This window comes from Meleagris gallopavo, chromosome 5 (genome assembly GCF_905368555.1).
Source record: "Meleagris gallopavo chromosome 5, MGAL_WU_HG_1.1, whole genome shotgun sequence".
NCBI lineage: Eukaryota > Metazoa > Chordata > Aves > Galliformes > Phasianidae > Meleagris > Meleagris gallopavo.
In genome coordinates this window covers 12,134,564-12,149,108 of record NC_139408.1, presented here as the reverse complement: position 1 = coordinate 12,149,108, position 14,545 = coordinate 12,134,564, and the positions used below count along the sequence as shown (strand labels likewise).

General features: G+C 38.5%; 1 protein-coding gene across 1 annotated transcript in view; it reads left to right on the top strand.

The window, feature by feature from the left end:
- The window catches only part of PTPN5 (protein tyrosine phosphatase non-receptor type 5), a 95,403-nt gene that overhangs the window by 30,836 nt on the left and 50,022 nt on the right, over positions 1–14,545 (top strand). Inside the window, 4 exon segments of the mRNA XM_085224262.1 lie at positions 269–379; positions 3,219–3,379; positions 6,956–7,069; positions 11,484–12,793. Coding sequence (XP_085080388.1) covers positions 269–379; positions 3,219–3,379; positions 6,956–7,069; positions 11,484–11,577 — 480 coding nt within the window. The 3' untranslated portion in view covers positions 11,578–12,793.

Genomic DNA, 14,545 nt, shown 5'->3' with positions numbered 1-14,545 from the left:
ATGTTTATAAATTGCATAAATATAAGAGTATATATTTCAAAGTGGTTAGTTATTTGATTTGTGCATTTTATCAGGCTATCAAGCTGTTATGAATGCAGCAAAAATCACTAGAAATGTATTCCCTGTATAGAAATTGAAAACATGTACTTACTATAGAAACAACTATCATTCATATTCATCTATGCATGCACGAATCCAATTTCAGAGAGGTAAAAATGAGCCTCCCTTGATGTCTGCTTAACTAGATTTATTTTTTGATTGCACATAGAAATGCACAGAATATTGGCCAGAGGAACAGATCACCTATGAAGGAATAGAAATCATAGTTAACCAAGTCATACAAGCAGATGACTACCGTTTAAGGCTCATCACCCTAAAGGTAAATCACTCAAATGTATTTAAAATAACTCTGCTATCTAAACTCTTAAACAGGACTGTTAATAGAGGGCTGTATAGAAATCTTCTGCACAGTATACTAATGTACAAATCTCACTTCTAATTACTGCAGCTCTGCCCTGTTCCCCAAAGACTACAATAATGTAGGCAGTGCAAGATTTAGACTGCATATATACAATCTGAATACTGCCAGGCCAATTGTAGTGGTACAGACTTTGCTCAATGGAAGAAATTGGTGACTCATTCTGCCTGTGTCTTCTGCATTGTCTGATCACTTCTCTCATAACAGCAACAGGACCCAAAGGAACAGCATGAAGTTACATCAGGGGAGGGTCTGGTTGGAGATTTGGGAAAGATTCTTCATCGGAGTGTGGTAGGGCACTGGAACAGTTTACCCAGGGTAGTGATGACAGCATCAAGTTGCTAGAGTTCAAGAAGCATATGGATAACAGTCTCAGACACAGCGTTTGGATTTTGGGTGGTCCTCTGTGGAGCTAGGATTTGGACTTGATGATCCATGTGTGCCCCTAACAATTGAAGCTGTTCTGTGATTCTATAATTTTACAACTGGCCATTTGTAGTGATATGATGGACCACTGAGAACTTCTTACCAGCATTTGCAAGTCATGATACAGACAACACATGTGGATTAATCCCTGAACTCTTTGGTGATGCTCTGTGGAATTCAGAGGCTTGTATACTCTTTGGTCTGTGGACTTAGGCAAAGGGTTATTGATTACTAATAGGAAATTTATATTTGCGTAAGATTTTATAATTTTTGTAGCAGGAAACCCCTAGGAAACACTGACTGTATTTCTTTATGTGCATCATTAAGATGCTGGTGGATGCCCACCAGCTGTTTTTACCTAAAATGACTTCTGTGCTGCTGTCAGGAAGTGGGGGTGTTGAGAACTATAAAAAGATTTTTGTTGCCGTTGTTTCTTCAGCTTCCCTCAGTGGTAGAATTACTGACCTGCATAACATATGAGTAGTGTGGCAATAACTCCTGCTGTTCACCATGGCAGAACCCCCGTTAAAATCCTTGAAGATGTTTGAAGGGATCGTACCACTCTAAGATACAAAAACTGTCCATGACCTTTACAAACACTTTTCACTATAGCATTCTACATGCTTATTTTTCTAAGCATAGTATTTTTCCAATTATTCATGTAGTTTTACTTACCAGAAACAGTTCAGGTATCTTGTGGATAGAGAGGTTAAATGGAGATTTACTTGAGTGCTCAGATGCTGCTTAGACTGAAGTACCAGAGTCCTATTTTACAACTATTTTAATTGCTAGGTTTTAGAATCTCAACCTACGAGTTTTAATAACAACAGTGTATTTACATAACCTCTGTATATCCTTCATCTCGAAATCTACCCCTGACCTCAGTATAACAATGCAATTTCTTTCCAAACTGAAAAAATCTTCCTTTTCCAAACATTTTCAAGTCTCTTCAACCATATGCTACTAGGCAGAATGCCAGGATATGAAATCTCATGTTGGGACTGGGACTGTGGAAAATCTGTCACTCATGCAGCAAGGAGAAAATCATGCTTTCCAACAAACAGGAAGTAAATAATAGTTACAAGTGTGTTGCAAGTTGCAGACTTGCCCTGTCCTTAAATAGAAATTATCCCAAACACTCAGTGCAGCAACAAGAACAATATAGAGCTTAATTCTGCTGGAATGCTGATAACTCACAAAACTGGTCACATTTTAATTGTGTGTTACGCCAAAGGGGAAAGTTGATCCAATTGAAAAAGAAGATTTAATTAGATCACTTCTTCCCTAATCTAGTTTACAGTGAAGCTATGCAAAGTTTCTCCAACCCAGGAGAAGAGTGGCAGTCATGGAGCACTTTTGTCATCCATTGACTAATAGTCATAGGGAGTTTAGAGTCTAGATGACAAAAACTATTTCCAGTTCTCTGTGTCAAATTTACTCTTCTCCTCCCTCCCCACCCATCCTAAACTTACTTGGCCATGTGTTTGAGGAAAGGTCATGGAAACTAACACATAACTTTCTTGTTATGGCCTTGTGAAGCTATTTTGCATAGTCCTGTGCCAACTGGTTTATACAATGACTGAAAGAGCAAGACAAATTCCTTGAGCTGTATGTTACTGGTTGGCACCTTTAGAAATCAGGCAGAAGGACATCACTTTGAACACAAAATCAGAAGCACTGAGTGCTACTTGGCACTCAGGAAAGATAAAAGGCACATTTGCTATATTCATGTCCATGCTTGAAACACGGAGGGAGGGAATCAGAATTTGTATCTCATAAAAGCCCCGGACTGCATCTAGATATAATTCTCGCCTTCCAGTGAATCTGTCACCATGTCAAAGAGAGGAGTGTAAGTGACAGGAAACTGATAAGAGTCTGTCTGTCAGAAAAGAGAGAAAAATAATCTCCCATCTCTTATCCCTCATCTAGCTAGCTAGCTATCAAAGACAGAGATATGATTTCTGGCTCTCTGCCTGTCAAATATATTATGAAAGCAATTATGTCACAAGTACAGCTCCAGCTCTGCTGAATGAATCTGTCAAGAGGGAACAGACTGTTTTGCACACAGCTCTTGGCGCTAAAAGAGCAGAGTACTTTGGGGAAGGGATGGATTATTTTTTTCTTGAGGCAGTTTGCTGAAGTGTAGATGCAATCTTTGAAGTCCAGATTTTTGTGCTGTGTGGCTGTCATTTGCTTCTGTTGTTTCCTTTAGCATGGATTTACTCATCTCATTCTTAAAGATTAGTTTTCAGTATGACTTTAAAATTGGAATTTTTAAAAAAACTTTGTGATGTTTGTCTTAACTGCATTGCAGAAAGGAGAAGAAGTCAGAAACCTGAAACATTACTGGTACACGTCTTGGCCAGACCAGAAGACACCAGATCAAGCTCCTCCTCTGTTACAACTAGTACTGGAAGTGGAAGAGGCAATGCAGAGTGCAGAAGAGAAGAATGCTCCAGTGATTGTTCACTGCAGGTGAATAAGCACTGTATGCAAACTCTGAGGGCTGCTTTGCATACAGTGACTTGCTAGAGATGCCTTCATTGTTGAACCATTGGTCAGAGACATGCAAGAGATCTGGTCCAACTGCTTTAAATTTTCTTGGAACTTCTAAAATTTAATAACAACTTTCTGTTACGCACAGATACATATTGATCTGTAGACAGAAATTGTTGTTGTTGTTGGCTTAGTTGTAAGTTATAACAACCTTATTTTATTTGCTTTACCAGAAATATATGCATTTGATGATCTTAAAAGCGCTACCTTACCAAAACTAAACACACCGTGGGTGAAACTGAGTAGGAAGATGCATGCAAGCAGAAAAATGAGAACGTTTAACTTAAAATAATAATATATATTTTAAAGAGGGCTTTAAACAAGTCTTGTTTTGCTAGCATTTAGGAAGATTAAATGTGATTACTTGAATACCACAACTCAATCCTCAAAACAGTTATTGCAGTTAAGTAAAGGGAAGTCTGTTAAGGAATGTAGTAATGCTACCAGGATAATTTTCCACAATTTCAGTAAAAAGATATTTTGCCAAAAATGCCGTTGGAGTTTCTGTAAGGAATTTCACCTAACTTTGCATAACAATTTCTAGGAAATGTTAAATAGCTGTTATCTAAAAACCATGGTAAAGGGATTATTAACACCAGGAACGTGTTTTTTTAAAGAGACTCTAGCATGAATGGTTCATAGCCCAGTGTTTTCAAAGATCCACCTATAAGGAAATACAGAGAAATCATTAATAAAATGATCATATAATGCTGCCCTAAATAGTGTTGAATCAGATATTTTCAGGTCTTGATTGTTTGATGAATTTGATTACTTAGAATGTGCATTTTAGTGCAGCTCATAACAAGATCATACGTCCAGTATAAATAAATGGATGTTTTACTTAGGACTCTGATTTCCTGGAAAGAAGGCGTCTCAAAAAAAATGACTTGGAGATTGTATCAGTTGGTTATGTGGACTCTTTGTATAATGTTGAACCCAGGAGGTCAAATACAGTCTTTTAATCCAGAAAAGGAAAGTCAGTAAGGAATGTACGGTTATAATTTCCTCTATATGTACTGAAGTACTGTATCTACTTTTTCTGCTTGTGTTTTAAACAAATTTTGACAAATAGGGAAGAGTTCAGAGAAAAATAAGAAATGGTTTATAACAAGGTCCCTTTTGCAATGGAGTTCCCCAGTTCAAGAAAGACAGGGAACTTCTAGGGAGAGTCAAGTGGGGAGCTACAAAGATAAGGGGCCTGGATAATCTCCCTTATGAGAAAAGGTTGAGAGACCCAGGACTGTTCAGCCTGGAGAACAGAAAACTGAGAGGGAATCTTATAGATGCTTTTAAATATCCAAAGAGTGGGCATCAAGTCGGTGAGTTTTTGGTGGTGCCCTGAAGGACAAGGAGCAATGGGTACTAATGGAAACACTTGAAGTTCAGTTTGAACATAAGGAAAAACTTTACTTTGAGGGTGACAGAGCATTGGAACAAGCTACCCAGAGAGGCTATTGGACTCTCCTTCTCTGGGGATATTCAAAACCTATCTGGATGCTTTCCCGTGTAACTTAATGTAGGTAACCTTTTTTAGCAGGGAGGTTGGGCTAGATGATCTCTGGAGATCCCTTTCAACCCCTGCTATTCTATGATTGCATGATTCTGTGGAAATCTGTGATTCTTTAAGTGTTCATTTGAGAAATATGGTATTTGCTGCAGGTGAAGAGTCTGATCACCATGGCACTCTTGATTTGCATATTTGCCTTTTTCTCTTATATGGTGTCACGCCCATGAATCCATCGCAGTATGGGGAAAATAGGTCATTTTTATTTAAAATAGCCACAAAAAGATATGGTGATGAAACTATGAAGTATTTTGTGATAGCTGAGGACGAGAGCCATTTCAGATTATCCTCAGTTGCAGGTATTTTCCCTAGCAAGGAATTTAATATGTTGCCTCTAACTGAGAGTGGTATGTGCAAGTGTGCAAGCAAGTAATTGGATGAGGCTTGGATTCTGCACAGTACTTGCAACTTGCTCCTTTTGCTGCTTCTTATGTCTCAGTAGAACCATAATCATGGTGATTTTGCCTTTCAGTGATGTTAAAAACGATTCTGATCATGAAGAAATTCTTAAAAGCATCTTTATTAATAGTAGACTAGCAGTCCAGATAAAGTCCTGTGGATAATGTTGAAGTCTTGGAAGGATTATGACTTTGTCTCAGCCACTGTAACTTGGCCTGGGGCACGTGATGTCTCAATGCAGTTAGATTTCTATGAAGATGAGTGTTGTTCCCTTTCCTTGCAAGATACCGAGATCTACAGAAGGGAACCTTTATACAATCGGTATGTACTGTGCCTGTTTGATTATGGCACTCTGAAATGTTTGAAATTTTGATAAACAAATTAAAAAATATAGATAAGGGCATGAGGCACAGAGAGTTTCAGGGACAAAATCTTTAGATCAGGTAGATACCTCCATCACAGTTATTTGAAGGCTGAGATTGAGGACTAAGTTCATCCAGCAGATTTCCATTGAATTGCCTCAATCATTCTGTAATATAAGTTAAAACAATTCAAATGCATCTGATACTAGTGCAGGCTCCCTAACAAGTGTGAACACTGAATTTAAAGTATATACACTCAAAGAAAAACAGTATTAAGAATTTGCTAGCAGCAGCCATCCGTAGACTCCATTGTTGCTTGTACGTTTGTTACCAGTGTTTTTGTGTTGTGACCTGAGCACAATTTAAATGAAAGCAGGATTTCTTACAGATAATTACTTAACGTATAAAAGGGATTGTCAAAATTTGCTGTTTAGTTTTTTATAAGGTGATAAGAATTCACAGCTTTCATAGCACTGTGCCTTTCAGAATAAAATAAATTCTGGTCACTTAATAAAGACTGAATCAAATACGAAAGTGTTCAGAAAAGATGAATTTTGGTGAATTTGTTCTATCACTTTGCTAATTCAGAGAATTAATAGACTGCAGATTTGAGAGCAAATGTAATTGTACTTGTCATATTGCTGTTAGCTCCAATAATTTAAGCAAGAGTTTTTAACTGCACATATGAATGAAAGTAGTTTTCAAGAAGCTGTTAGGGTTAAGAATCTCAAAGCAAAGGTTGCCCTCAAAATAGTGGTTGCCTTCAAAGCACATCTAACCAAGAAATACTATGTAACTGTTTATTTTGACAAGTTCAATGACATTAGGTGAGACAGTACACATTACATTTTTATCTCTCTATGTGCAATACAAAAAGCTGAAGCCTTCTGGTGTGAGTGGCTCACAGTGTGAATTATGTTGTTCCATTGGAGCTATTGGAACCTTCAGATCCCTTCCAACCTGAATGATTCTATGATTCTATACTTTTCTAGTTAAGGAACTAAGGTTACCTAGTTACCTTCATATTCAAGAGCACCCATCCTTCAGAGTTTGGAGAGAGGAAAGAGATAATGGGGTTTGACTGTTGGTTTAAGGGCATTTGTTTAACAAGAAAGTTTCCAAAACTGTTCTAACATCTTTGCTGCCTCTCTCTCCTTTTTCCTCCCTTAGTGCAGGCATCGGGAGGACGGGCTGCTTTATTGCAACTAGTGTCTGTTGTAAACAGCTGAAGAGTGAGGGAATAGTTGACATATTGCGAACAACTTGCCAGTTACGGTTAGACAGGTAAGAAAACCTGTTTCCTTTCAGAAAAATAAAAAGAAAAATGTTAATCTTTCCCTTTGCTTAAGGAGGAACAAATGGGAAGTGGAGAGGAGCAAAGGCTAATGAAAACTTAGAACATTCCTGAAATGAAGTAGTCCTGTTCTAAGCAGCTTTATCTTGCTTATGTTATTAGAGCAGAAAACCTTAACAAATATCCTTAGCAACTGAGCTAGGTTCATGGTTGGCATCAAAATCTGCACAGCTGAGCAGACTTCAGTGCAGTAAGAGATGACCATTTTCACCAGCAGAGGAGTTGGCACAATGTTCATAGGGCTCAAATGGCTGTTGCTTTTGATTCAGAGTTGTAGAACAGCTCTTCACTCTCAGGAGTAAAGAAAACTGGCCTCACGTAATTGGAACTGTGGATGCTGTTGGCAGGGCATTGCTGCTTGAGACACTACGGGAAAGGGAAGAGTATACTTAGGTTGGAGTGTTTGCAGACATGTGAGAGGAGCTGTGAAAATCTCCAGAAATTCAGTGGCTTCCACTTAAGTATTTCTTAACACACCACCTTGAGTTTGATTATGAAGTAAACAGACTTGAATTTGCACCAGTGATGGTTTTTTTTTTTCCTCTCTCCCACTGGTTTCAAGTGCCATCAAAACATGTCTCAGTGTTCTCTTCTAATGATAATGATAAATGTAGTCAGGGGAAGAAATGTCACGAAAAACATACCAAACATTTTTCTGACCAAAAAAAACCCAAAAAACAAAACAAAAAAACAACCTCAAGCCCACACTGAACTTTATTTCAGATGAGAAACTGTGCTCGGTGGGAGGCAGAAAACAAATCACTCGCTGCCCTACTGAGGCTCTGATAGAGACCTGCAGGGGCTTGGAAATTTGGCTATTTCAGTGGATTTTAGACCGGACAAGGGAAGACTTCTTAAGAAAAAGAACACTAGAATGTGATTAAGTGAATGCTTGTTGTCCATGGTCCAGTGAAATATCTGGCAAGATCTAACATATCTTGTGTTCATTACTAATGGTACACAGGAAAACAGCCATACAATTGTCAAAGACACTTGTTTAAAAATATGCTTGGTGCAGAAAATGAATTAAAATTACTCATTTTTTTTCTAGGAGAAGGAATTGCCTGATATTTGTAGATACTGGATAAGGGAGATTATGCTTAAGGGATACCACAAAGCAAAAGGAAGCCTGCAGGTGCTTTTTGCTGCCATGCACCTCTCAGTAGACAGATGGGACATGAAAAAGCTATTTAATAACACGAGAGGAAATACTCATGATGGAAAGCAGACAAATCACCACCCTGCTGTAGGAAAGTGTGATTTCTTCAAATGGTGAAAAGTAGATCTTGAAGTCATATTGATATTCTCTGTCACAAAAGTTCTGGGTGACTTCGGGTGCAACACAAGATGAGCCAGCAGCTATGGGAAGGATCCTCTCCATCTCCTCCTATCTGGTGGAGGAGAAAGCACATGAGGAAAGCAGGTTGGATGGAGGGCAGAGCAGATGCTTAATTGAGAGTTCCTCACTGCTTTACAGCAGTAGTGATGTTGCCCTAGGAACCCACTTTTAGGATTCTTTTGAGGGGCAAAAAGGTCATGTTTTATTCCCTTCATTCCCTCACAGATTCCCTTTGCAAAAAATCTGTGCAGCGGGCATTGCACCTCTGGTCAATAGCTGGTCCTAAAGTTACCTGGTGTGATTAAGGAGAAGTGATCATTCCTGCATCCTTACCCTCAGGGCTGAGACACGTTTGCTGTTCTTTCCCACAGTACAACAAAAATTTGAAAGGCTTATGCTTCATGCAGAAGTGAAAGTATGTTATCTCTGTTCTGTGCCAGAGACTGGACACAAGAACCTGCTGTGTCTATGCTGTATGCATAGGTGGGAAAGGGAGGAAGCTACCCTATAGCAAGGATCTCAGTGGCCACGCTAGTGCTTCTGTTGCTTCAACTTCAGTGTGCAACCTCACTGTTAATAGGATTGCATAGGGAATTATTCCCAGATATAACTTAACGTTCCTTGTTTGTCATGGACTGGCATAAATATATTTAAATGCTTTGCATGACCTGGAATGACTCAGTTTGCCTATCTGTATTAAGTAGAGCAGATAGAGAGGATTTCCTAAGAAACAGTTTCTTTAAAAATGCAGTTTGTGTTTCCCACCTTTGCTTATTGATGGGAGGCTGGAGCACATTTTCTACTCATTCTGATTCCTATGAACTTTCAAAGATAATAGAGAGTTATGATAAGCTCATCTTGGCTGGCAGTGAAAACCTCACAGTCCCTCACTGACTTCCCCAGACGCACTCTTGAGGGCAGGGAAGAGAATGAAAAGAGTAAAGTGAAGTCATTGATGAATAGGAAAAAATAAACAACCAAAAGAAAAGTGGGATAATAAAGAGGGAAAACAAAAAGAAAGAAAGTGATGCAAAATCTCTTACCTCCTCTCATGAGCAGAGAAATGCCTAGCAAGTCCCCCTGTAAAAAATAAAAATTAAAATTAAGAAAAAAGCCTAGTAATCTAACTCTACTCTCTCCTCTGTTTTGTTGCTGAGCAAGGTGTTAAATGGTGTCCTTGGTCAGTTCTGATTATCTGCCTGATTATCTTCCCACTCAACTTCTTGCACATCCCTAGTCTATTCAGTGGATGGAAGAGTGAGAATCAGAAAAGTTCTGACACTTTGCAAGCACTGTTCAGCAACAGTCACAATATTAGTGCATTGTCAACATTGCTTTGATCACAACTCTAAAACCTATCATCATTTGAGGTGCTACAAAGAGAACTGCATCCCAGTCAGACCCACACGAGTGAGCATTCCTATGACTTTGTCTGGCTTTCTCAGCACTCTTGGACCCAGGGCTTCATCTCCATCCATTGCTGGTTGTTCTCCTCCACTGCTTAAAACAGTCCCTTAACAAAATAACTGCAAAAGGTCGAAGGAGGAGGCTATTTTATTACTTCATCTTACTTCTGGCAACATTACACAATTGTTAAGCTGAGCTCCATAGAAGAGGGCAGTCCCCAAGGAGGTGCTGCCAGTCTGCTATCCATTTGGCTCAGAGGACCCAATTGTTCTTTCATTTCCTCTGGTGGGAATTTCTAAGGCATATGCCTTTTCTCAACCTGATACAGTCTGGTTGGTGCTGGCCACCCATGGGTTCCCACATCCTCAACGCCACTCATCATTTCAGACTTCTTTTGACACTGCATTCCCCAGATCTGTGCACCAGCACTAATGCTGGCACAATTTTGCATAAACCTTTGAATATGAGCCACAGGTTTTTATTTGTTTTTCAGAATAGATAATCAAAAGATTGTATCATTATTGATGTGCTACTCTTAGCAGAATTAGGTGGTGTTCTCTTTATTCATGTTTATCTCCTGTTGTAGTACTTGTGTTCATTAGTATGCTATTTGCAGAAATACAAGGGCTAATGGTATGTGGAAAAGGAAAATTGTTTTTCTTTTCAGGTCTTTTCAGGTTTGCAGGTTTAAAGAGAACAGTAAAAGCTGAGCCAAAACAGACTTCTGTGCTTGGAATCTCTTACTAGTCAAGATGTGCACGGCAGTTAATTCAGTTACTAGTTTAAGTTGTCCTTTGTCAAGATTTCAATGTCTGGTCCACAATCCTGCTGTGCATTACCTGGTTCCCTGGTAATCTTTCAAGAGCACAGCCTTGGATGGTGCAGAAGAATGATCCCTCTTTGCAGAGTGGGGGAGTTATGTGTTGCACAGATTTTCTGAGCTGGCCTGGCCTGGCCCTCTATAGCCCTGAATTTGCTCTTGCATCAGGCCGTAGTGTCGCTTTAAAGACTTAGAGAAACTGCTTCACCTCTTTATTCTCTCTTTTTTACACCTGCCTTTTTAGGGCTTTGGGATATGAGTTGCTTTTCACCATGAGACTTAAGTGAAATCAGTCATTATTGTGGATGCCTCCTCCCTGGAGACTTTCAAGGCCAGGCTTGATGGGGCTTGAGCTACCTGCTCTAGTGGGAGGTGTCCCTGCCTATTGCAGGGGGTTGGAACTAGACGATCTCAAAGGTCCCTTCCAACCTAAACCATTCTATGATTATGATTATGTTAAATGGTGCTTAGTGTACAGGTGCTATAGTAACACAAATGCAACAAATAATGGTGGTGTTGCCTTACTGGCTGAGTGCCTCTGCTGTTCTCATTCTGACTACCTTCTGTTACTTGTTAGCAGAGACGTTCAGAATAGAGCTCAAGGTCAAACTGCAAGCTGGTTGCAGTTCACAGGCACTTTCTCATTTGTTTGAGTAGGCTTTCGAATAGAACTGTTGTATTTAACACCAGCTTCATACTAGTTGTGCCATTTCCTAGGATGTTATTTGTGTGTAAAAAGGTTGCTGTTTCCCTCCCCTTTTTTTTCTTTCCTTTTCAGGGGAGGAATGATCCAGACTTGTGAACAGTATCAATTTGTCCATCATGTCATGAGCTTGTACGGAAAACAGCTTTCTAGAGCAGCAGAAGAATAAGTGTTCATGATATTCCTAAAGGCTAAAACCAAGAGAACTTTTGACTGCATTCAGATATATTTCAGATCTAATAAGAGACACGTGGTAACCTGGCTGTCTTAGCTGGAGAAAAAGATATATTTTACTCTGATTTTGCTTTTATGCTCTTGTTTGCATTGACATTTAAGAGCTGAAGTACACCTTGTCTTAAACATATGTGACAGGACATAATCTTCACCAAAAAAGGCTTATTTATTTTGTAAATAAGAACAGTAGCTTCATTTGTTACAAAATCAAAAAAAAGAAAAAGAAAAAAAGAGCACTGTCTTCAGTTTGCTGTTTTTAAAACATAATTGCTATTATATCAAAATACAGTGTGAAACTTTTTGAATTGTCATGCTGAAATATGTGCCGTATGTTGACTAAGCTTGAAAGTAACTTTTTGCCTCTTTCTGATTGTTTTTACATATAAAATTACCGAATACTGTGTATATCACAAACCTTCTGAGCCTCTACATTGAAAGACTCAAGTAGATTCATATTGAAATAAGGATTCACACATCACGTTTGCTTGGTTTTATTTTTTTAAGGCAGTCCGTCTCTGATGTTGTCAGAACTATAGGGAAAAAAGAATTTCACTGATGTGAGACAAATTCTTGCCTCTAGTTCTTACCAGCAATGTTACCCTGCTATCATGACAACTTGGATGAATTTGTGGTGGATAGGGGAGAAGTTGAAATAATATTAATTCTTCAGCTTTCTTTTCTCAATATGTTGACATCTGACTCTGTAATCAGATTTGATTTTTGAAAGTGTTTTGTCTTTTTATGTAGTCAGACAACAATCCCAATAGTTTCGTCAGAAATCTGCGGTGAGGAATTTCTTTTTACTTGAATACATCTTTATTTAAAATGTAATAATAAAATCACCCGTATTTTGAATTTAAACCTGTTCTAAAGCTTTAAAGGAAACCAAATAGCCAGTGTCCATTAAAATTAATATGACTAGAAATGCAAATCCCATAAGCAGCTTAAAAAAGAAAAAATGATCACGCAATGTGTGGCTGCTTCTTGATAAATTTCCCCTCAAACTAAGTTTTGATAATTTTATCCCTTTGTAATCTCTAGCCAGAGCAGTAGTATTTCCTTTTAAATAATACAGAACTACTTCCCATGCTTTTGTTTTTAGACCTTAGTCTGGCAATGAAGGCTTCAGTTGGTGTGTTCAATGCTTAGAGGTAAGCACATATTGAAGTTCTTTGAGCAGTGAAAAATGGAGATACATGGGACCCTTTACATCAAAGTTGAGTGTTTTGTGAATGGAAGCTGTAATCATTTACTAGAAATATTTTTGCTTCTCTATTTGTAACAATAACCAAAACTCACTGCTTTTGTTAGTGAAGATGATTCTGTGGATTTACTTCGCCTCTTCATCAGGAGAAGGTAAAGCAGCTCTCAGAACAATTAGGGCTGATCCTGCTCCTATTGAGGTTTTGTCATTGACATCAGCAGATGCAGGGTAGGGCCTGAAATGTTATGCCTACAACTTCATCACTGTGGGGAAAGTTTCCCATTATTTTAGTACACATCCTTTGTGTTTATTCTGTATCCATGAACCTGTAAAAATCCTATCAGCAGGGTTTGCATGACTATGTGGCAAAATGTGTTATCTTGAACTACTTGATTTTATTGCTGTATTTAAAATATTTCCTTCAGTGAGAAGCTAGCAGGAAGAACTGGCAATCTTTTTAAAAATACTGGCAGTAGTCATTAAATAGAGCAATAAACTTAAGCTTTTGAGCATAACATGACTGTTAGTTTTATGTAAACCTTGCTAGCTATATTCTTCCTATTGCTACTGATTCCTTTGACGGGGCAACACTATTCCATCTAAATACTCCTTAGAAATAACAGAAGTACCACTAATGTTTTGAGTAGTGTTTTAAGCGGAACTCCTGATAATGTTTTCAGCTGTTCAGTGCCCTACAGTGTCAAAATTAATTCAGTTAATAAAGTAACTTGCTCTATCATCAGTTTGCTGTTCACCTAATAAAGAATATGTTGATGGTAGGATAGGATTGTGCAAACAGGAGAGAATTTTGCTGCATAAATTGCCTTGCATACAAAGAAGCTTTCTAAAAGATAATTGTTTTATGGCAAACAAGGTATGATAGTCTCTTACATACTGACTTTGAGGTGAGTGCAGAGTTCTTCAGCATATATTAGTCAGTGGTGGTTCACTGACTTAAGTAGAAGTAAACAATTTATACTGCTGAGAGAAATCTAACCTGCTGTCCGCTTCCGTTCTGCATACATGGAATGTTTTGAGAGTGTGGTCACTGGTAAAGTCAGGCTGCTTTGCATCAGTTCAAAGCAAGTATCATCCTACTTTAACTGGATAAAGACGAGACATTTGCCATCTTGCACTAGGCAAGTGCACTCAGTCAAGATCAAAATATTCAAATGCATCTTAAAGTGTTATTCTGTCTAGCAGTGGGAGTTAATTCTCCTATTTCTACTACAGCTTTGTTGTAATTAATATAATTAACATATTTCTCTTTTTTTTTAAATAGAATTTGAGGTCTGAAGGACCTTATATCAGCTGTTCTGATCTCTTCTGATGGCAGAGGTAGACTTAAGAGGCATTTAGGACTAGCAGAAAGGAACTCTGGCCTTACAGTAGCACTTGAGATGAGTGAAACTGCCTCTTCTGCTACTCAGGAGGTTTGAAACTGAGTTGACAATAGAGACTGTGCTAAACTGTGCATCTTACCAGGCTTCTCTTTTTACTGGACACTCTCTAAGAAAAGGAATAATTTCTAAAACATTCTACCTGCCCTCTCTATCTCTCTACCCAGTCTATTTGTACCTGTAACAGCAGTACTAATACCTACAACACAGTTGTTTCCCAGAGGACTGAATTCCTCTCTCCCGGTATGTTAGCTTATAATAACCTGAGATGATTTTATTTAGAACCAACTGTATGCCTC